Source organism: Neofelis nebulosa, chromosome 8 (assembly GCF_028018385.1).
Source record: "Neofelis nebulosa isolate mNeoNeb1 chromosome 8, mNeoNeb1.pri, whole genome shotgun sequence".
Lineage (NCBI taxonomy): Eukaryota > Metazoa > Chordata > Mammalia > Carnivora > Felidae > Neofelis > Neofelis nebulosa.
The window spans coordinates 128,813,235-128,837,352 of record NC_080789.1 but is presented as its reverse complement, the minus strand read 5'-3'; the positions used below and the strand labels follow the sequence as shown (position 1 = coordinate 128,837,352).

General features: G+C 47.1%; 1 protein-coding gene across 1 annotated transcript in view; it reads right to left on the bottom strand.

The window, feature by feature from the left end:
- FAM171A1 (family with sequence similarity 171 member A1) overlaps positions 1 to 11,490 on the bottom strand; it is a 134,464-nt gene extending 122,974 nt beyond the window's left edge. Inside the window, exon 1 of the mRNA XM_058681829.1 lies at positions 11,382 to 11,490. Within this exon, the coding sequence (XP_058537812.1) occupies positions 11,382 to 11,478 (97 nt within the window). The 5' untranslated portion in view covers positions 11,479 to 11,490. The remainder of the gene's footprint in view (positions 1 to 11,381) is intronic.
- Between the last annotated feature and the right edge of the window lie 12,628 nt (positions 11,491 to 24,118).

Genomic DNA, 24,118 nt, shown 5'->3' with positions numbered 1-24,118 from the left:
GTATGATTCCATTCATGTGAAAGTTCTACAACAGGCAAAAAAGTAACCTGTGGTGGAAAAAATCTGAACGGTGCTTGCCCCCAAGCAGCAGAGGCAGGGATTTACTGGAGGGGGTACTGGGGGAACTTTCTGGAATGATGGTAATATTCTGTATCAAGATGGGACTTGGGTTAGCACAGATATACACATGTCATCACTTAAGACTGGTATATTTCCTTGTATGTAAATTTTCCTCTGGGAAAAAATGGAATACCGAATCCTAATTAATGATATGCCTGCCGTTGTACTTGGAGGAAAGTGCATATATTTGACACGTACTTTAAAATACATCAGTAAAGGGGCTCCCGGGTGGCTCCGTTGGTTAAATGTCTGACTTCGGCTCAGGTCATGAGCTCACCATTCCTGAGTTCAAGCCCAGCACTGGGCTCTACGCAGATAGCTTGGAGCCTGGAGCCTGCTTTGGATTCTGTGTTTCCCTCTCTCTCTGCCCCTTCCCGCTCAAACTCTGTGTCTCTCTCAAAAATAAAGAAACATTAAAAAAAAATTTTTTTAAAAGAAAGAAAATGCATCAAAAAATAAGACAGATTAATGGACAGGAAGATGAACTGATAGGGAATAAAGCAAGAATAGTAAAATGGTAACTGTAGAATCTAAGTGGTGAGTATGGGTCTTCACTGTAAAATTCTTTCCATTTTTTTGTATGGCCAAACATGCTCATGAAATAAGTTGGAAAAAAAATCTATTACAGTGCCATAATTAGCATCATTTAAAACTTTACTTTCAGGATCATTGTATAAGCCAAGAGGAATGAATAAAGTCTTTTCAAAGAGTGAAAAGGATTAAAATTCTGCAAGTAAATTCAAATACCAAATAAACACCGGTATTTCACACTTACTTCAGAGTGAGTAAAGCCCTCACTTGGTGCCATAAGGAGAGCAAGGGCACCCCATCACACTTTACGGATCCAAACAAACCTGCGGGACTATTTTACAAACAACCACATCCTTCCCTACCTCCAACTCTCCAATTGCTGGGTCCTAACAAGTTTCTCTTGTTATATAAATAGTCTTGCCAAAAACTAATGGGCTCTGAACACAAGCCAGGAGATTCCCCCAAGCCCAGCTGGGTGTTACCCCAAGTCCCACCCTGCTCGACTGGACCTCCCTCAAGAGCTCAGGAGAGGTACCCGTGGGAGCTTCCTATCGCTTCTACACATCTGGACCCCACACAACACGAAGCACAGAGCTCGGCTCTTAGGAGCCGCTCAGAAAATGACCGTTCGAGGTTGCTTTCCATGGTTCAAAGGCTAACAGGGACCACACAAGGGAGGTGATTTGTCTTTTCAGCATAAAAACGACCAGGCCTATTAAGAGTCCCTTATTTATGCTGGTAAAATGCCACAGGATCAAAATTATGAGAAATTATAATTTAATCCTCCAAATCTTAGGATAGCACAGTCTGAGGGCAGGGGGCAGGCTGCCTACGCTCACACAGTGGCCTCTGTCTCTTACTGTATATTTACGTCTCACGGGAACGATATGAAGATTAAGGAAGATAATCCATCCAGGTACTTAGCATCATGTCTGGCAGGTGGTAAGCACCCAGTGCACGTTAGCTAATTGCCATTATTATTCTTCACCTTTCTGTGAAGGAAGCAGAGAGTGTCTGCCACTATTTCACAGATTTAACATTAAATATAATAGAGATCCCATAAATATTTACCATTCATTCAGTGAACTCAGTAAATCACAGTTATGGAAACAAACTTCACTTTCAAGTTCTCAGAGACAAAATAGGAAAACTCAGGACGACTTTAAACATGGCATTTGGGATCCCACAAGCTGTCTTAGGATTTCCTTGTGTACGAGTCCATGTCAGAGTTGTAAGGTCCTGGCGCAGGAAAGGACAGAGGGGGCACTCGTCCAGAGCCCTCCTCGGGGCTCGCCAAGGGAAGGCGCTCCACTGTCCTCCCTCCCGTGCTCACTGACCTCGACGGCAGGGAAATCTGCCTCCCCATCCTCTCTGCCCGGTGACCCCTCATCTACATTCTGGCTACAGCAGGCAGGAGCCCCCAAAAGGCTATCTCTACCCTCACCCCTGGAACCTGCGGATACGTTAGGTCAAGTGGCAAAAGAGACTACAGGGGTGATTAAGGTTATGGACTTTCCCGGATTATCCGGTGGGCTCAACTAATCGCACGGGCCCCTTTCACAGGCAGAGAGGTCAATCTGGCTGTGGTCCAAGAGATGCAGCAGCAGGAGAAATCAGAGAGAGATCTGAGGTGTGAAAAGCTGCCCAGGTGCTGTCGCTGCGGTTGAGCAACGGAAGGGGCAAGGGGACAAGGACTGCAGGCAGCCTCAAGGGGCAAGGAAAGAGGAGCCTCGGCCTGGTATCCACCCGCAAGGGGCTGCATTCTGACTACCACCTGAATTCGTGTGCAAGCAAATTCCTCCCCGGAGCCTCCACAGTGGACTGTGGTGCAAAGGACGTAGAGCACAACCCCACTCGGGCACTACAGGGGCGAAGAGGGGGAGCGGGCACCTCATCCACTGAGGCAGAGCTCCCGGTGACGGCTTGGATAACGTGGCTCACCTTAGGGACTGAGTTCGGCTCTGTCAAAATTACACTAAAAATCACATTAGAGGGGCGCCCAGGTGGCTCTGTCGGTTGAGTGTCCGACTTCGGCTCAGGTCACGATCTCGCGGTCCATGAGTTCGAGCCCTGCATCGGGCTCTGTGCTGATGGCTCAGAGCCTGGAGCCTGCTTCCGATTCTGTGTCTCCCTCTCTCTCTGCCCCTCCCCTGCTCACTCTCTGCCTCTCTCTCTCTCTCTCAAATAAACATTAAAAAATGTTTTAAAAATTACATTAGAAACCTTTCCTTCAGTACAAATTCAGGAAATCTTCCATTCAAGTCCTGTGCTCAAAAAAGTCAGTCTAAGCAAATGAAATGCTCGTCTGATTTGGAAATAATTAACTTTCCTCCTCAAGCTCATATTTCTCTGTCCCTGTGCAGTATAGCTTAAGACAAAACAAAACAAAACAAAACAAAACAAAACAAAACAAAAGGAAAAACCCACCTTTTATAAACTCAATGCTTACTTCAAAGGTGTCTTCTTCTAAAAGCCAGGTTTTCCTGTTCTGCCTGCTACTCCCCCCAAATCCAAAAGATCTTATCAGTTTTCATATCTGAGTATGTGTTTAAATGTTACATAAAATTAAGGATTCGAAATAGTGGATGAACATATCAGATCTATATTTGACCACCTTATCTCTCCACTTAAGTAAATATGAGTTTTAACCTAATTGTCCTGTAACTATTATTTCAGAGCTTCATCCGACAAGAGAACCAACATTTCCAATCAATGCTGTCACTGCGTAAATATTTGATTCCCAGTAGGACATCTCTTAACCTAATTTATAACCATTAAGAGCACTGAGAGATGTCCACATGCTTATACTCTCTAAAATAAAACCTCCTGTGTCCCATTGTGGATAAATCCTTGAAACATCTAGAAATATACATCACAACTTATAGCTGGACGTTTAGTCAGACAACTGTTACTAGCTTTCGCCTTTACTCAAGAGACTCTTTCCTAATTACATAAAAAAAAAAGTCCCTTGGTGATGTCCTTCTTAATTTATTTTTCCATTTGTCTTCCAGCTGGACTGTAAAATATCAGAGGCCGAGGATTTCTAAATAATCAAGCTTACCCAAAAATATGCTGTCCCCCACCCCACCCTCTTCTGTCTAGTAGGTATTTTGCATACTTACATAAATCTTCACAGGGTGCATGCTCTGTATGGAGGGTTGTAAGAGCATAAAGAGTGGAGCAGGAGGTGAAGGGAAGTGAGGACGCACAGTGGTCACCCAGGGGTGATGAGCAGAATGTTCCAGCTGGAGAAGGGGATTTAAGCTGGTGAAGCAGGGGGCGCAAAGGTTGGAGCAGGTGCATAAGGAAAGGCAGGAAAGTCGTCAAGGCCAGACTTAGTAATTTAGACTTTACATGCTGGGCAACAGGAAAGGATTAAATGTTTTTCTGCAGGAGAGAAACATGAATACGATGGTGTTTGAAGAGGGACACGTGGAGAGAGCCTGGGTTGAAAGAAGAGACCACAACACGGAGAGAGAGAGAGAAGACAGGATGCTTTCAACAGGTGCCTTATGAGGGTGAGGATACACGACCGTGAAAGTGAGGAGCGAGTGAGGGAGCGTTTATGAGACACAACGGGAAGGGAAGTGTGACGCCTTCACGTGAGGCGAGGTCTTAAAATGATTGAGTGGTTCTCTCCCTTTCTCCGTTCCTTATTCACCTTTAGACCAAGGCCCTGAACTCGACAAGAGCCAAGCTCCTCTCTGTTCTTGAGTTCAGTTCCCTGGGAGAAGCCTCCAACCGGGACCCTTCAGCCTCCTCCTCCCAGCCCCTGAGGTTTGAATCCCCGCCTCTGTATCAGAGGCCCCATCAGCTGCTCCCCTGGGACCTGTCCAGCTGTCATATAGCTCCCCTCTCTAGGCTACACTGGACTGAACGTTGCTCCCGGTGAGCTAGAAACTGCAGAGCAAGCAGTTTTGCTCCTCCTGTGCTGCCCAACAGGTGCAGTGCCCAGGTGTTCCACACCGCACCGCTCTCTGTCCGCACTGGGGCCCATTCGCCGACGAGAGGCACAGGTATCAGAGGCGGGCGCCCAGCCCGAGACAACACGCAACACGCGGGAGGCCATTCCAGGGGGAGTGGTCCCCTATCCTTTCATTATACAAAGGCACTGGTGGTGCCCTTCGATCACAGCGGCCTTTTACCCCATTTAGTAACCAAGAGATAGGTTTCAACAAAAATTAGAGCCAAGTTTAGAAGCAAGCAAGACTTCTAAAACTAGCTTTTGGCAGGGGGCTTGGGGGGGCGGTTCTGTATTCTCCCTGCAGATATGAATAAAACCCACTCTAGAAGGAACGCAGAGGATTTCATGCACTTTGCTTACAAATAAAAGTCACAGCCCACGGAGTGCATCTGGGAAAAAAAGTTGTTTGGTGATAGCGGGGCGGGGGAGGTCCGTGAGGTACTCCCCAAGGATCCTCACCATGGCTCCAGTTTGGCAGACTTTTGTCAAGAAGATGCAAAAACTCCACGCGCTTCTCCAAATGTTACCTTCAGTAGCTGCGGTCCCCCCAGATGGCCCATTGCCACGGTGGGCTGTATGGGAGCCAGGCTCTCTTCACAGTTCTTGGGGGTCAGTATCTGTATCAGTTTCCTATTGCTGCCATTAACAAATTACCACCACTCAGGGGCTCAAAACAACATAATTTTACTGCTTACAGTTCTGCAGGACAGAAGCCCCAAGTCAGTATCAACTGGGCTACGGTGAAGATGTCAGTGAGACAGCATTCCTTCTGGAGGCTCTGGGACAGAATCCATTTCCTTGTCTTTTCCAGCTTCCAAAGGCTGCCTGCATTCCTTGGCACGCGGCCCTTCCTTCATCCTCACAGCCAGCAGTGAAGCATCTCCACTGTCTCTCTGTTCCCCTGCTCACATCTCCTCTCCCTCTGATCTCCCCACCTCGCTCCAGTTAAGAATCCTTGGATTACATTGGCCTACCTGGATAATCCAGGTTAATCTTCTCATCTGAAGACCCTTGCCTTAATTAGCTCTGCAAACTCCCTCTTTCAGCGGTTATATATTCAAAGGTCCAGGGATCCGGACATCGACATCTCTAGGGGCCATTATTCTATCTACCTTCCACAGGATGTGTGTGGGGAGAAAGCACTGTGACCACAGATCACCTTAGTTTTCTCGGCCTGAGTTTCCTCATCTCCAGAACAAGGAGGATAAACTTGACCTCAAGGTTCCTTCTGTACTACACAATTGCGTCTATCTTGATCTAAAGACATCTCTATAAACGTGCCACATAAAAGCACCCGTAAGACTACTGACTGTATAGACTACAAGGTAGACAAACAGTCTAAGGAGACGCCCAGATTTTAAGCCTAGTTAACAGGGAACTTAGGCTGTGCTGGGCTGGGGGAGGTTGAAAGATGAGGAGCTGGAGGCAGACTCAGTGCCCTGAAGGGGGGACGTCCAGTAGCTTGTCGGATAAAAAGAAAAAGAGCCAAGACATCATGTCAAAGCCAGAGGGAGAAAAATTGGAGTCATCCACATAAAAGGATTTAATTACTGGAATCCATGTGGATTAAATTCTGTAAGGGGTAAGTGAAAGAAAAAAAAAAAAGAGCAAATGTTTGCAGACGGACTGGAAAATGGCGAAGTCATTCCAAAGAGCTTGATCAGAGGAAGGTGGAATCACCTTAAACATGCTGACTGAACTGTTTTGTGTTTAGGGGGCTTATTATGAAGCCTTTCTAGAGTGGTTAATTGCCTCACGTTTTGCCTATTTACCAGCTGCATTTTACAAAAACAATGGTTTACTTAATGTAGGGCACACGTTGGGGTCACACTGTACAATTGTTTAAAAAATGATTTCAGGGGCACCTGGGTGGCTCAGTCGGTTAAGCGTCTGACTCTTGGTTTTGGCTCAGGTCATGATCTCACAGTTTGTGAGTTTGAGCCCCACAGTGGGCTCTATGCTAACAGTGCAGAGCCTGCTTGGAATTCCTCTCTCTCTCTCTCTCTCTCTCTCTCTCTCTCTCTCTCTCTCTCTCTCTCTCTCTCTGTCCCTGCCCTCCTCTCTGTCACTGTCTCTCAAAATAAATAAACTCAAAAAATTGTTTTAAAAAGAAGAAAAAAACACTATTATTTCATACAATTAACTGGTCTATTTAGAGGGCTGAAGCTTAATTAAAAAAAATACATTTAGGGGCACCTGGCTGGCTCAGTCAGAGGAGCATATGACTCTTGATCTTGGGGTTGCAGGTTCAAGCCCACACTGGGTGTAGAGATTACTAAGAAAACTAAACTTAAAAAAATACACTTAAAATACATTTCAGTTCCACGTTTGGTGGAACTGAGCATTTAGCCAGTACTGAGGTCTTTAAAAATCCTTAAGTTATATTCAGTAAAATCAAATGAAAATGACTTGTTTCCAATTACTTCTTTGTAACTTGATCAAACTATAATAGTATTATTGAAATATGTGATGATTTCCATTAGGCATGTTTCACACAAAGTACGGGAGGTGGGTGCCATCACAGGACAAATTTTTCCATCTAGATTTCTGAAAAGTTTTTATACAATGTTTCCTTCAGTAATATACACGTCTGTGGTCTGACTTAATTTGCGTGTGCCTTTTTCGTGTGGAGTATTTACTAAAATAACTAAATTAGTATTCCCCAACAAGAATACAAATGTACGGTCTGACTTACAGAGATATTAGAAATGTCTTTAGAACAAAGAACTGACTGAAGCTTAGAAAGTACTTTCGTTTGCAACCTACTACTTGAGAAATCTACCTAATTTCCTCCCTTTTCTGGTCGGAATGTTAAGCATGAAAGCTGTATGTTACAAAGTGTTACAGGAAAAGTACAAATAGGACACAAATATAAACCCATAAAGTCATCTCAAAGCCTCTGCCAGAAATTACCTAGATGCTGCTGTTGTTTTTCCAACAGAGTTCCCACACCTGGTGTGCAACAAAGTCCAGTGGCCTCTGCAAATCCAAGCTCTACACTTTCCCAGGACGTGAGCCCAGGAGTTTTATTTAGAGGTTATGTTCTCATTATACCATCAGCATAAGTCATGCCTGTTGGACGATCCTCCTGATATTTTCCATCGCTCCGTGGGTTTTCAACTGATCATGGTGTTCTAATAACCGAAATTTGAATTTGGCAAAGAACAGGCCTCTCGGAGAGAAGAAAGACAGCCAACCATTCACCTCCAATGTTATGACAGATTGTAGCTTTTCTGAGATGAACATAAAGTTAGCACATCATTGCAAAATACATCACTATTAGATAATGAGCAGCAAAATAAAGATCATACAATGTAAGTCTGAGCATGAAGTCCTTAACCTAGCTCTGACCTTTCTTTTGGCACGTAAAAACAGTGCTGGGCTTCAAAAATATCTCTATGGAGTACATCTGCACAGCTTACTGTGCTCCAAGGAGAGCCCCCTCTATTAAGCCAGCCTCAATACACAGCTGTCTAAGAGGTTAAGAAAGTAAAAATTAGTCAGTACTATTGAATAACAGTTTCTGTAAAATTCCCAGAAAAAAAAAATAGACACTATAAACACTTTAGAGAAACTTCGATGAGAACAATGAAAACACGCAATCATATTCTAGAGCTAGTTCAAATTCATGATTCGCAAAGCAAAACTTCACGCTGACAACCACTGTCTATGAAAGCCCTTTGCTGGGTCAAAGTAGCTACAGTAGAAAGAATCAGGAGCCAAATCTTAAATTTTATCTTGAGTACAATTTATTCAATTATCTTGAATGGAATTTATTTGAATATCTTGAGCAAAGCAGTGCCAAGGAATTTTGTAGATGTTAATTGCCTTAGATGAAGCAACACTCATTTAATACAGAAGTGTCACTTAGTCCCAGGAATGTAACTGTAACACCACTGTAAACCATACACATTTGTGTGTTCCAGTTCTCTGAGGAGTTTTTCCTAAAGTCATTTCTCAACCCTGTTGGTGCAGAAGGTATGTGCGCAATGCATGTTCAAAGTATGATTCAAGTAACAATTTGTATAATAAAAGCACAACTCTTAAAATTAGGTTTCCGAGAAGGTAAACACTGAAGATTTCCTCTAAAACTTCACCACAGTGTGCTATAGTGTATGCTATTAACTGTCTTCAGTCCTTCGCTCATTCAGCGCTACCTGAGCACCAACTAAGTTCAAAACAACCTACAACCTGTGGTGGGACTGCACAGTGAAATCAGATGTAGCATTTTTCTTCACTGTGCATGAGATCCAGGAGATAGAGAAGAAGTGAATTTAAAAACTATGCTACAGGGGCGCCTGAGTGGCTCAGTCGGTTGGCAGTCCAACTTCGGCTCAAGTTGTGATCTTGGGGTTCGTGAGTTTGATCTCACTGTTCGTCAGTTTGAGCCCTGCGTCAGGCTCTGTGCTGACAGCTCAGAGCCTGGAGCCTGCTTCAGATTCCGTGTCTCCGTCTTTCTCTGCCTACCCCCTCATTCGTGCTCTCTCTTCCTAAACAATAAACGTTAAAAAAAATAATAACTATGTTACAAGCCGAGTGACAAGACTGGGTTCAAAGAAATCAGTGGGGGTAAGGTTACTTTCCAATGTCAAAGGACCAACCATCCACTCTCCTAAAAACGGTCCTAGCTCAAAACCTAGGTGATAGTGAGGCCCTGACTTCTGGTAGAGCTCCTGGGCTCAACACTCTAAAAAGCCATTCTACTTAATGGCACTAAATTCTGGTGCAGGGGGGCAGGGGGACGGGGGGCATTCCAAGGCACTTAATCCTCCATTCAAACCATCCCATAGACTAAGACACTTCAAACCATGGTATCAATATCCTCATTGGTTGATCATTCTTCACCCACTTCATAAAATATTCCATTTCTGGGAGTTTGGTTACCCAATCTCTGTCTAGTGTGGTCCTCACCCAATTGCAGCAGTAGGTTTTGTTCATGACTTTTTTTTTTTTTCAACCGAGGCCCTGTCTTCCCCTATTTTATAAGCACATGAACTTAATATTTCCATATATTCCTATTTCAAATGCAAAAACACTCAACCCATTCTTTGGAATTAATGGCCTCGTTGAAACACAAATATCATATTCATTAAAATAGCTGATTCAAAGAAGCAGTAGAATATTAATGAAAGAGACTACAATTCTACACTGATGATCTAATGTTCTAAACATTCATTTCCTACTGAAGAGACATATGGGTCTTTTTGTACCTTGTCAATGTCCCCCTTTCCACAATATACATTACTAAATTTACACACAGTTCATAACGGTTCTATTATGTCATAGCTACAGAAAAAAGCAAAGCAGGAAAGAGATGCCAGCAAATGATACAGCAAGAGCCCAATGCGAAAGCCTTTCGTACAACATGTAGGTAACAAACTAAACCCAGGCCACTACGTAGAACCTTCCTTGCCTGTCATAACATCACGGGCGGAAGCCCACCCACGGCTCTCTGCTCCCAGGCAATCCAAGCTCTGAGTATTTGTTACAAGGGAAGGAGGTTATTAGCATGAGGAAGAGGGAGGAAGGCACGGTCTGTGCTAGAGGACGGTGTGCGCGGGGATGAGGCGCTCCTCGTTCATTGCATCCACTGGGCAGACCTTACAGGACACACACCTTTCTGCCAGGAGAGGACAGGGGCATGGAGTCGGTGGGCGTAGGGTGGGGGTGGGGTGGGGGTCTACACCGCTGCAGGGAAACCCTCTCGGCAGCCCAGAGAGGCCCGGGGGGAGGCCGGGCACTGGATCCGGTGTGGGTGCTGATGCTCATTTGCGGCGGCCTCACTCACCCTTGTGAAAAGGCAGGCAGCAGAGAAGCACTCAATTTTGTCCCCTCACACGCGTGCAAAGGAAGCTTCGGGATCCCCTCCAAATAAAGTCTTATTTTAAAAACAAAAGACAGGCTTGTGGCCATTCTCAGAGGCGGCCACATTACTCCCAGGTCTGGAAAGCAGATTTGCAGAGGCCAAAGATGAGACAAAAGGCACGAGCTGGCGACATACAGACCTAGAAATGATTTTTTTTTTTTTTTCTTTAATGATTAAGGCCTCCCAGTTCTGTCTCCCCTTTTGGGGATGATTCTTGGGCCGCTGAGCAAATCCCTTACCGCCTGGAAAAGACGTCGGACGGGGAGGAGAAGGAGACCCCCAAACTTTCCCAAACTGTGGCAGGCTGGTGGCGGCCAGCGGCCGCGGACCTCGGGTCCCAGGGCGCCGGGGGCACCCGAGAGGCAGCGGCCACCCCCCCAACACGCCACAACAAAAGGGCCGAGGTCAGCCTTCGCGTTCCGGCTTCCAGGACCCGAGCCCCGAGAGGGCAGGGGGGGTCGGGAGGGGGGGAGAGCGGGCGGCGGCGACCCCGGGGCGGCCGCTCTGGTCGGGGCGAAGGGGAGGATGGAGCCTCGTGTCCGCGCCACGGCATAAAGGGAAGGACCCTCGGAGGCATGCAGACGAGCCCCCGAAGCAGCAACAGCTGGTGCCGCCCGCACCGCCTCCGGCCTCGGCCGCGGACCCCGCAAGGAGCCTCTGCCGGGGGCGCCTCGGCGGCCCCGGGCGGCGCCGCCCCCTCGGGAGCGCGGCGCAGGGAGCGTGGGGGGACGCCGCAGGCCCGGCGGCCGAAGCTGCGGCCGGGGCTCCGGCGGCCGCCGACACAATGCGGCCCGAGAGCCTCCCCGCTCGCCGCCGCCGCTGCGGCAGGCCCGCGGCCGACACAAAAGCCCACCGGCCGCCGGCCCTCGCGCCTCCTGGGCCCCGCCGCCGCGCACCGACCTTGGGCTCCGGCGCCGGGCTCCCGCAGCGTCTTGGTCCCCGCCTTCCAGACGTTGCAGCCCAGCAGGCAGAAGAGGAGCGCCGCGGACCTGCTCATCTCCGCGCCGCGGGGCCCCGGGCGGCTCGGGCTCGCCGACCACCGGGACGGAGCGGCGCGTCAGGGGCGGCCGGGCGCCGCGCCTCCCTCCATGTCGCCTGGCTCCGCGCGCGCCGGGCCCGCCGCCCGATTGGCCGCGCCCCCGCCCGGCGCGGCGCCGGGCTCCGCAGCCCACGGCCGCTCCCTCCTCCGCGCGCCCCGGTGGGTTTCCCCGAAGAGCCGCGGCTGCGGCTCCGCCAACTCTTTAACCCCTTCGTGCCCTGCCCTGCGCCCCGCCCGCGGGGCGGCGCCCGGGCCCCGCCGTGGTGCCACCTGGCGGCCACGGCGCCGCGCGGGGAGGGGGCCGCGCGCCCACGAGCCCCGCTCCCGCCCGCGCCGCGACGCCCCCCTGCCTCCGCCCGCGCGCCCTCGAGCCTCCCCGAGGGCCGCGAGCGAAACCTTTGGCCCCGGGACAGCCCCAGCACCCCACGTTCCCCGCTGCTTTGAAGAAGAAGAAGAAGAAGAAGAAGAAGAAGAAAAAAAAAAACACCTGTTTTTCCGAGGCTGAGGCCTTCGCACCTGTTAACGGACGGTCAGAGGGTGGCATCTGGGTCTCGGGGCGTGGCCTGCCTCAGTTTCCTCGGTATAACGCCACCTGCAGCTACTCAGGTCCCGGTCCACGTATGTTCCCCAAGGTGGACTTGACGCCCAGTGTTAAAAAGTCAGCGGAAACAGAATCTGTACGCCTGTATGAATTGAAGTAGGCCCTCTGTGCCGCAGTGTTGACGGACGAAGGGCTCCGGGTAGAATGGTGCTGGGCTAGTTTTAGAAGCTTAGGGTCGGGAGGGAATTTACATTTCCGTGTATTGAGGGCGTGGGTAGTTTTGTTACTTTTGTTTTGTCTTCGGGATACATGATCTAAGGGGTAGTGTTATCCCCATTTACAGATGAGAAAATAGAGGCTAAGGAGGGTTAAGGAAATTTGTCCAAAGTGCACAGCTGGTCAGTGGCAGAGCCAAGGCTGAGAGTCTGGCCCGAAAAATAGTCTGGCCCGAAGGCTAAAAGCTCTTCACAAAATCCTCAGGCTTCCTTTAATCCTAGTTACACCCCTCCACCCCCACCCCAATTTCCCTTCTTCCCTCTATATGCCTTCCTCCGCACACCCCACATGTCCCCCCTGACTGTCCGCCCCATCTCCCAACCAGCACTGCAGTGACCCTGGGGCCTCTGTGTGGCACCCAGGCTCTAAGGAAATCCACAGCAGTCTCACTGTCTGCCCAGTGCTGCCTCCAGAACACCAGGCCAGAGGAGGGTTATTTCTGTGATTTTATTAATTGGGCATTAAAGCATGGCAGGCAGTGTACCAAAAAGAGAATGAAGGATGGCATTTGCCCAGTTGGCTTATGATAGACACATCACTGTGAGACACAATAAAAACCAGGAGGTGGAGGAGCCCATACGGGTTTTATTGTCACCCTCAGGACCAATGCTACAATTAGTGCAAATTGTGCACCTGCACAGGGTGGCAGGTAGTCAGGGAGGCAGAAGGAAAACCTACAATTAAGGACTGCCTGATCCCTCCGCCTTCTGACTTGCAGCGTCAAAGCCCTAGGGTCGTTCCAGGGTCCTAACCCTCAGAGCCAGAGGAGAGAATCGAATGCAATGACAGTTCAGCTCAGCCCTCAATCCCAGCTTAGTCACCAGCCTACGGGAGCACAGGGTCCAGGCTAGCTAGGTGGCTGGATGGAGGATGGCTTCGTGAAGCACGGCAGGCTTGCAGTCTGTAAGTCACTTTCTTGGGTAGGGGCTGCTTCTAAGCAGTAAGCCCCATCTTAGAGTTGAAACTTCCCAGTTCAAATATCCTAAGGATATACCTTGGTCAGGGATGTTGGGGATGTTGGCTCTAAGAGACAGGACCAGCCTGAGCAAAAAAGAAACAGACAAAGCACATTAACCAGGTGGATTGTTAGACCGCCTGGGACTCCAAAAAAATTCTCCGAAGCTGAAGTCTCATGAAAGAATAAAGGAAGCTATTATTTTGGGGGGTTCCTAATATCTCCCACTCTCACTCGTAACAACTTACTTGGATAGCATTAGGATTCTCAAATTCTAGATGAACAAACTGAAACTCGGTGACAAGTAATTTGCCCAAAGTATCCAGCTCTAAATGACAGCAAACTCAAATTCCCTATAAGAATGTTACCTCCAAGAGTAAGTTTCATGCAAACGATTCAAGTTGCCTCTTCTCTTGCTGTGTCCAAAACCTAGGTCCAAAAACCTAGTCTAATCCCAGTTATTTCTGCACCTGGTTAATAACACCCAGTGAATAATATGATGCCACTGTCAGTCTCCTGGTTGGGTAATGTACTTTAGTTACGTGTTACAATAGGGTTGCTGGGGGGAGTTGGGTGCAGGTTGTAACTGGACCTCTCTGTAGTATTTTTCTATTTTCTTGTGAGTTATAATTATCCCCAAATAAAAAGTTAAAAAAAAACAAACCTGTTCTGTACCATTTAATTTTTAAGCTTTATTGTTCCCCTAAAACACTGGTGATCCTAGTATAGAGTAGAACCTTTAAGAGTGGGAGAAGTCTTAGTGAACACTAAATGGTTAGTCAAATCAAATTTGGGTCACGTTCACCACTGTAGATGCCCGGGTATAATGGTTGTTATTATTGTGTAACAAAATTTCTGTGGATGACATAGCACTTTAGAGGAAGTTTATGTACCTTTATAGCAATGCTGAGGCTTGCATAAGTAGTTTTAGAAATACCACCCCCGATCCATTTTGTGAAACACAAAGAAGTCAAATATTTTTGCACGGTGCACCCTGCAAGCCTGTCTCAAACCCAAGAAGAGACCTGGGCCCCCCAAGAACATTCCCCTATTAGGTGGATGTTTTCGGTTACTGGGGTAGGAGGCTAAGAAGCACAAATTCTGCTAAGTCACCTAAATAAGCATGCTTACACATCCTCTGCCCAGAATTATGTAAGAGTTAAATAATCATGCTTTTTCTCTACTGGAATAGAAGAAATGGTTCACCTTTTCTCATTTTCCAATAATCAGATTCCCATTTCATAACTGTGGGGGGAAAATCACTGCTTGAGAGGGAGTGTTTATAGGACAATGGAAATTAGAAGTGCTCTTTCCTTCTAGAACTTTTCCTGTTGCTCTTATTAAAATCGCACATTGTTTGACTGAAGATGAATTATGACTGTACTTATTTGAAATTGCTTCGAAGTTGCCTGACTGCAGCATTTGATTTCAATTTTCCAGTCCTCTGCCAAAAGCAGTGATGCTATATACAGAACTTTTCCTGTCTGAATTTTCCAGAGACCTTGATTTCAGAGGCTCTGTGTCAAGGTTTCTCAGCCCAGGATGATTTGTTCTATTGAAATTTTTCCTGATGTTGGTGCCCATGCGGTGGAATTTGAATTGTCTGAGTTTGCTTCACCCTACCTTCTCTTTCTCCCCTGGGCCCCATACATCCGCCCGGAGGAAGAAGCCGCATACGAACCACGCGCTGATCATGCGGTGTGTGCAGACCAGGAAGGGTGCCACGGACATTCCTACTTCTGTTTGCTGATGCTTGTATTAAAGTTGGATAAAATGTAGCCATTGGTGGAAGCTGCAAGCCTTGGCATTTTTTTCAGAGCCCGTCGGCCATTCATTTGGAAAAGAAAAAGGCGAAAAAGTTACTGAGAAGGAATCGATAGGTTCCACTTAACCCCAGCGCTCCTACTTTGCCCTCTTATTTATTTATTTATTTATTTATTTATTTATTTATTTACTTACTTACTTACTTATTTATTTATTTATTTTGAGATCGAGAGAGTGTGCAAACAGGGAAAGGGCAGAGAAAGAGGGAGGGAGACAGAGAATCCTAAGCAGGCTCCAAAACATCAGCACAGAGCCCGATGGGGGGGGGCTCAAACCCACAAACTGTGAGATCATGATGTGAACCAAAATCGAGTCTGATAGACGCTTAACTGACTGAGCCACTCAGGTGCCCCAAAAATCTAGTTCTTTTTTGTTAAGTTTATTATTTTGAGTTGGGGGGGGGGAGAGAGAGAGAGAGAGAGAGAGAGAGAGAGCTCCAGTGAGGGAGGAGCAGAGAGAGGGAGGGAGAGAGAGAGAATCCCAAGAAGGCTCTGCACTTTCAGTGAGAAGCTTGAACTCAGGAGACTTAAAGTCACGAGCTGAGCCACAGTTGGATGCTTAACTGACTGAGCCACCCAGGTGCCCCCTACTTTGCCCTTTTTTGGGGGCTTAGCACCCATATATTAATCCATGTGACTTTCCAACAAGATTTTTCTCTCAGACATCCTTTCTTTCCCCTTACAATCTCTTTCCTCTCAGCCAGGCTCTCAGCCAGCAGAGGTATCTTATTAAAGGACTAATCCAGCGAGTGCATGTCTGGTGAGAAGTTTGCAAAAGTATGTTAGCCTACGCGAGCGAATCCCTGGGAGTGTTCATGTCAGAGCCCCTGTAGCACTGTTCCACTTTGCATGCCCCATTGTGATTAAAGGAGTCCAGGTCATATCAATAGGTCTCGGCTGTTGGAAGGAATATTCAGAGGCTTTTGCTAGAGGAATATTTATTTCCAAGAGTAAAGGAGTAGACAGAGAGAAGTTCTCAACGCAGGCAGATGTAGTTCTCTGCGTGATGATTAATTTTCCATGTCAGCTTGACTGGGCTGAGGGATACGCAGAGAGTATGAGCTAGACTGATGCCATCTGGGACAAATCTGCCATGAGGACCGTCCTGTGACCCGAAACTTTCTTGAGCCACAATTCTCAATTTTGTTTGAGCACACAGTGATGTCCTTGCTCTGCCCTGGAGATATGACAATGAGACATACCTATTCTTTAAAAAAAAAAAAAAATTTGTTTGTTTTTCATTTTAGAGAGAGAGAGAGAGCACGAGCAGAGGGCAGAGGGAGAAAGAGAGAGAATCTCAAGCAGGCTCCAGGCTCAGCATGGAGCCTGATGCGGGGCTTGATCCCATGAACCGCAAGATCATGACCTGAGCTGAGATCAGGAGCCAGATGCTCAACTGACTGAGCCACCCAGGCGCCCCAAGACATGTCTGTTCCGAAAAATCCTCTTAGGCGGTTTCCCAGGAGGCCCCCCAGCCTTTAGGGCTATAAAAGCAGATCTTACCAGGCAGGTGGTGTTGCCAAGATCTACTCACTTGTAGCTGCCAGAGACACGCTTGTCTGTAAGTCCCCCTGATAAGCCATTTCTTGTTAAGCTGGACGTTTTGGCCTTTTTCTTTGGTCCTGTGGCTCCTTCAGGGTTTGGAGATCCTTCTCCATCTAGTTCCTTTTCAGGGAACACTGAGAAACATCTGTGGGTGCGTCTGTGAAGGCGTCTCCTAAGAGATTAGCACCATTGAACTGGTGAACGGAATAAAGCAGATGACCTTTCCCAATGTGGGCAGGCATCACCAGATCCTCTGATGACTGGAATAGAACAAAATAGTAGAGGAAGGGTGAATTTGCTCTCTCTGAGCTGGAACATCCATCTTTTTCTGACCTCAGACATTAGTGCTCTCAATTCCTGGGCCTTTAGGTTTGGGCCTCACCAGCTGTCCCGGGTAATCAGCTTGTAGACAGCAGATCATGGAAACTTCCCATCCATAACTGTGTGAGTCAGTCCCTCATAAGAAATCTCTCTATATCCACACTTACCCTGTTGGTTCTATTTCTTGGAGAACACTAGTACTCTTGGGAACTATGGGTCTTCTACTGATTTGGAAATAAGAAATAAATTTAAAATTTTCATCACCATTCTCCTTTTGTTTTTTTCTGAACATAGGTTAGAGGCTCCATTAGTAAGGGCTCAAGTGCAGAAAAAGAAATCTCTGTTTTACAAATAAGACTAGAAATTTATAGCAGGATGAGGGGCTAGGCTGGGTAAGACTGGCTATCTTTGCAGCGGTGAGGAAGGTCCAAGGGAAGTTGCCTCCAGTCCTAGCATTGAGGGTTTGATTGGACAGAACCTCACAGAGGACGAGTGGCACCCAGTGGACTCTTATGTGTAGAAAAAATTCTATGTTTGATGTTCCTTCAGAGCACCAGCTTGGTCATGTTACCTCCTCAAAGATCCGTCTGACCACATTATCCAAGGTATCCCTCTTCTCTCAAGTTATTGCCTACCATTTTATTGTGTCCCTAATGCCTATCACTATTTAACGTGATCTTTTTTTTTTTAATGTTTATTTATTTTTGAGAGAGACAGAGACAGAATGCGAGTGGGTTAGGGGCAGAGAGAGAGGGAGACACAGAAGCCGAAGCAGGCTTCAGGCTCTGAGCTGTCAGCACAGAGCCCAATGCGGGGCTTGAACTCATGAGCCGTGAGATCATGACCTAAGCCGAAGTTGGACACTCAACCAACTGAGCCACCCAGGCGCCCCCCCCCCTTTTTTTAACGTGATCTTTATATTAATGTAGTTATTCAGCTATCCGACTGTTACCGTCCTCTTACTAAAATATAAGCTCCATGAGAACAGGGCTATTATCTAGCTTCCTGCCATATTCCCGGCATCTAGGAAAAATGTTTGGCATAAAGTAGATTCATTGGATTGATTAATGAATTAGCAAGTATTTGTTGAATCTTTGCCATGAGCCAAAAGTTTAAGAAGGCAACTCAAGGCCCTCTCCAGTCTTACCCCCTCTCACTTTTCTGAACGTCCCTCTCATGACTATTCTTTAGAGATCCCACTTCATATTTCAGACCCTAAACTGAACTTGAGCCTTCCTGTTGCGGGACATTTGCCCATCCTGTTCACACGTCTTGAGTGCTCTCTGGCAAGTAAGTTTCACTCCAATCATTAGCGACTTTGTGGAGTTATTGTAATTACATGTTACCAGATGTGGGAAACAACGGCCTTATACATACAAGTTACAGCATGTATAATAAAGCGAGCTGGGTCTGCGTTGCCCAAAATGCATGCAGTCTGTCTACAACAGCCAAAACTGTACCAACTGGCAGGGCTATCTGGGAATATTTGTGGAAACTTTTGACCTCTGAGAGTACGTTATTCTTGAGTTGTGACACCAGCATTTAGGATAAAGTTTTATGCGTGCAATAATTCTCCAGAATCTCCTCCTCAAAAGAGGGCATCCTCAGTCACTTAGACTCAAAACAGAACACCTCAAAATCTGTGATATATTTTCCACAGCAATATCTTTTCTTCCCAAGGTACCAGTTCTTTGAAGGAACCTCCTTGTCTACATCTTACTGGCTCCCTCAAGATCCCAACATAGCCTTGCTCAGTTGACTTTCAACAATGCCATTGACCCACCTACTGGAAGGTGTACATAGATTCGATTGAGGGGAAATAATTCAGAGGATGTAAGTTGTTACATGGAATACTAGATTTGGGTGCACATATGATTCAAAAATTATTCTTTCACCTACTTCTAAAGAAAGGTGTTATATAACAGTGACATTTTTGTCTAAATAAAAGTATTTTCTTTTTAAATACATATTTTTTGAGTCATCGCCTTGCAAGACTTAGGCATTGTCCCCCACCCCCTCCAACTGCTCAGCCCCTCCTCCCCCAAATCTGCCCTTACCTGGGGTGAGGGTGTTAGCAGATCTATGAGTAGTGATCCTGGGTGTATTCCCCTAAGAAGAATGGTGCGTCCTGGCAAGGGATGATGGAAAGTGGGAGCCTAGAGAGATTTAATCAGGAGGCAGGAGTCCTTGAAAGCAAAAAGGGATGGGGAACAAGTCACATAGGAGAGGCCCAGACCCTCACTCTGGACACACTGACATTTGACTCCTGGGAACCCCGGGGGGAAAGCATCCAACAGTAGCATAAAGATTCCCAAGCTTACAAAAGCATCAAACAGAGAAAAAAAAAAAAAATCCACAACCTAGAGTCTTTCCCTTCGGTCGCTCTGAAATCCATGCCTCACTAAACATTTGCTTCATCAGCCGCAAGCCCTGTCGGGGAGCACTTCAGTATCTTCCCCTGCATAATAACGCCTCTACAAGTCCAAATTGTGGAAAGAGCCTAAATGTCCATCAACTGATGAATGGATAAAGAAGTTGTGGTTTATGTATACAATGGAATACTATTTGGCAATGAGAAATAATGAAATCTGGCCTTTTGTAGCAACGTGGATGGAACTGGAGAGTGTTATGCTAAGTGAAATAAGTCATACGGAGAAAGACAGATACCATATGTTTTCATTCTTATGTGGATCCTGAGAAACTTAACAGAAGACCATGGGGGAGGGGAAGGGGAAAAAAAGTTAGAGAGGGAGGGAGGCAAACCATGAGAGACTCTTAAAAACTGAGAATAAACTGAAGGTTGATGGGGGGGTGGGAGGGAGGGGAAAGGGGGTGATGGGCAATGAGGAGGGCACCTGTTGGGATGAGCACTGGGTGTTATATGGAAACCAATTTGACAATGAATTTCATATTTAAAAAAAAAAGCCTCTACAAGTGCCTGCAGATAGTATAGTGGGGAAGTGTCTGAGCGCTGACTCCAGGCTCATGGGGCTTGGACCCCCAGCTGCGTGGCCCTTGGTGAGTGAGCTCGTCATCCCTTGCCTTAGTTTGCTTGTCTGTAAAATGGGGGTGAAAATAGCCCCACCTCTCCTAGGCTGTGGATCCAAGGAGATATGGGACAGAGACAGAGCCTGGCTCGCATTAGCAGCTGTCTGGACGTGTGGTGGCCTTTACTCCGCTGCAGAAGCAGGCTGATTCTGAAGATCACAAGGTTCTTGGCCAGAGCTGGCTGGCTTCCCCTCACACCCACCCTGTGAGGTGCTGTTGGGTCTCTCTCGGCTGCTACGGGCTCTGACTCTTCAGATGAAATGGAGACAGTTTTAACTGCTGTGCCTCCCATGACAGTCACGCAGGTGCCCCAGCATCTTGGTTGCAATCCCTTCTGCTGGACTGAGGACGCTGTAAGACTCATGGATGCCAGGAACAAAGGGAGCTGATGCCTCGTCCACCGAGACCAAGGTCTCCTTGAGGAAGGTGGAAATCGGAAGTCCCTGGGCCTGTCTTATATCGGGAGAGTCCCAGGTAAGGATAAGGGACAGTAGCAAGGGGGCTGAACACCTGCCGAGAAAGTCAGGACGGAAGACAGACACCCGCCCCACAATCTGGAGTCTTTAATGTGAAGTTACGTACCAGTTCACAGTTTTAAAAATAACTAAGTTGTCAAAATATGATGATTATCTCCTTCGTAACAAGGCCACAAAGCGTGGACCATAATCTGGAACTGGTTCTTTTATAAATACCATTGCACAATGTATTTTGCAAATTAACACTAGGATCCAAGGGAGAGAACAGAGCATTTATTGCATTTTCTCAGTGTCCTGGAAACTAGATGAAGTCCAGGCAAGTACTCAGACCTGACAGAATCTTGAATGTGATGCCTACAGTGTATCTAACTGGGAACTTCAAAGTCATTTCTATCAATTTTTGTCCCCAAACACTCACACCCACACACCACATAAAATGACAGTCCAGCTTTTTTTTAATTTTTTTTCAACGTTTATTTATTTTTGGGACAGAGAGAGACAGAGCATGAACGGGGGAGGGGCAGAGAGAGAGGGAGACACAGAATCGGAAACAGGCTCCAGGCTCCGAGCCATCAGCCCAGAGCCCGACGCAGGGCTCGAACTCACGGACCGCGAGATCGTGACCTGGCTGAAGTCGGACGCTTAACCGACTGCGCCACCCAGGCGCCCTACAGTCCAGCTTTTTAAAAGCCTTCAAAAGATTTGAAAGCCTGGGAGAGGTGGTGATCCTGGACCCACGAAGGGTTAAACAGGTTTTTGACTGAAGCCACTCAGCAGAGATATAAGTTGTCAGGAGAATGCCGGATTTGGGTGCACAAGGACCAGAAATAATACCGGCAGGTGAGAAGTTATGTATGAGCTACAAACGAAAACCTGGCTGTGCCCACCCAGCGGAGTGGGTGGGAGATACCTTCACTGGGTGAGTTGATTTCAAATCTGTCTCAGAAGTTCTAGAACACAGCTGCATGTGGTGGGGCCAACTATTCGATTTCTGTCTCACAGAGGCGGCTGCACATGTGACTTGGGCATAGCGCATGTTCATGGTTTTGCCTGTGTGAGGCATCTGGTCTCCCTTCATTTGGTAACGGATGGAGCCAATACTTTCCTAAAGGACCCGCCCTTCCTCTCCTTTCAGTTCAGGTGAGTCAGGGCTGGCCTCAAGGGTGGGCATGTGATCCAGGCCTGGCCAGTCAGCATGGAAGCTTCCCTTGCCAGCCACACTTCAGAGCTGGGAGCGTGACCCCGTCAGTCTAAGACCCAATTCCAGAATTTTTAAAATATTTGAAACGAGAGAGAGAGAGAGAGAGAGAGAGAGATGGGCTTTTCCAACTGGAATTAATGAGCAGAAGGGATAAAAGCAAGCAACCTCTGGCAGCCATCTTGCCACCATGAGGTAAGAACCCAAGAATGGATCCAAAACAGCAAAGCAGAACTAAGACATGGAGACAGCGAGATGCACTCCTGAATCCAGCCAGGATGTGAAGCTAGCCTCCCTGGGACCTTCATTTGTTAAGTGAATAAACTTTTCTTTTTCCTTTAGCCATCTTGAATTGGGCTTTCTGTACTTATAATCAAAAGAATTTGACCGATGCAGATGGAGATCAGAGATAGCGGGTGCCCACAGTTTGCTGGTTCCAAATGCTGCCTGCAGGATAAAGTGGCATTTACCTAACCTCCCAACACCCACTGACTGTGGTTGTTTTCACAGTGAAGAAAAACTTCCCGGAAGACTAGATTCTTTCAGGAAGATACTTCGGGGGTATTTCCTAGGTGGATAAACATAGGGGAGACATAAAGCAGCGAGACCAGAAACTCTGGACATGCCGGCCAATCACTTCCTTCAATCTTACTTCATACCAAGCAAAGACGGTCCCCAAAACCACGATAGTCCTTCATGCATTATTAGATCCTAAATTCTTAAAAAAAAAATTAGAAAAAAAAATTTTTTTTTACATTTATTTACTTTTGAGAGACACAGAGAGACAGCGTGAGCAGGGGAAGGACAGAGAGAGAGGGAGACACAGAATCAGAAGCAGGCTCCAGGCTCTGAGCTGTCAGCACAGAGCCTGATGCAGGACTCGAACCCACGAACTGTGAGATCATGACCTGAGTCGAAGTCGGACGCTTAACCGACTGAGCCACCCAGGCGCCCCTAGATCCTAAATTCTTACTGTTTTGAAACTTAACCTGCCTGCTATCATTTGCTCTTTTTGTCACACCTGCATATGCATCACAGACACGGACAGTGACAGATCTGTCTTTTCACTTCCATAGGGGGAACTGAAATGTCTTTCACGCCCAAGTATTCATAATCCACCACACCCGTGAGTGCCTTCTGGGTAACTGAAAGGTAGTAGTAGTCTTTTTTTGTGAGTGAGTCACGAGAGCCAGATCTTATTTGGTAAATAGAGTTCAGCCATTGTCAAAAACAAAGTTTTCAAATATGAATGGTCTCCTGGCCAATAAAAACAGAAATCACCATAGAGGAGTTAATTAAACGTAATAAACAGTTCAGGCGGAACAGGAAGCTGCTGTTTTTCCTGTCTCCAAAGCTTCTATTGCAGGGGAAGGAAGAGCTAATCAGGAACATGAGACAAATGGGAGACTCATAGTGAGGGCCGCGTGTTTGGCATCGGAGAAAAGCAAAGTCACAAATGTAATCCCCGGTGGGGCTCCAGCCCATGCATGGGGGGAGGGGCAGGGGATTCGAAACTGTGCTCATCAGTTATGCACAGAGTTGATCACGTACATTGGTGAAGTTTATGGCTAGCTGGGATTTGTAGGTAGGGGCACCAAAACACTTTTTGGTGACGATACATGCCAGAAAGTTTTGAAGACTAAAAAAAAGTGGAGAAGGAGGTCATGAGGAGGGAGTAAGGGCTGAGCAGAGGGAGAGAAGGAGAAGGTGGAGGGAGAACTGGGAAGAAAGGTCTTCCTCTTCCTGAATGGGAATTGAAGATAACTCATCAAGAAACCAAAAAGAAAATGGATGCCGCTCCAAAGACTTTAACAGTACTTTTTAATTTTTTAAAAATGTTTATTTATTTTTGAGAGAGAGAGAGAGAGAGAGAGCAAGCGGGGGAGGGGTAGAGAGAGGGAGACAGAATCCGAAGTTGAGCTGTCAGCACAGAGCCTGATATGGGGCTTGAACTCAAGAACTGTGAGATCATGACCTGATCCAAAGTCGGACACAAAAGACTGAGCCACCCAGGCACCCCAACACTACTTTTAAAGTACCTTAAAAAAACTTGGTATGAAGTGGAGGGTTTCTGCATGATTTTACAAAGACCCAAGGTCCTTCTCCCCAATAGAGACTCTCCCAAAGTTAATGATGGATGAGACAAGCATGACAGAGGGAACCACCCTTGCCACGGCTCTCTAGAATTCCACGCACCACAGAATGTTTGAAATGTGGCTCGATACTCGATGCGAGGAGGCTGAGATTTGAAAATGGATGGTTTTCTGCTTTCCTGGAGCACAGGCCTGGGCCTCTCCCCCACAACCTGAAGATAGCTGCTCACATCTGCTCGGTTCCTCCCCCACTGAGCGCACCATCTGTCCCTGGGAAAGACAAGGGAGTCCTCGTGGCTGAGTTTCTGTCGCAGACAGAGCC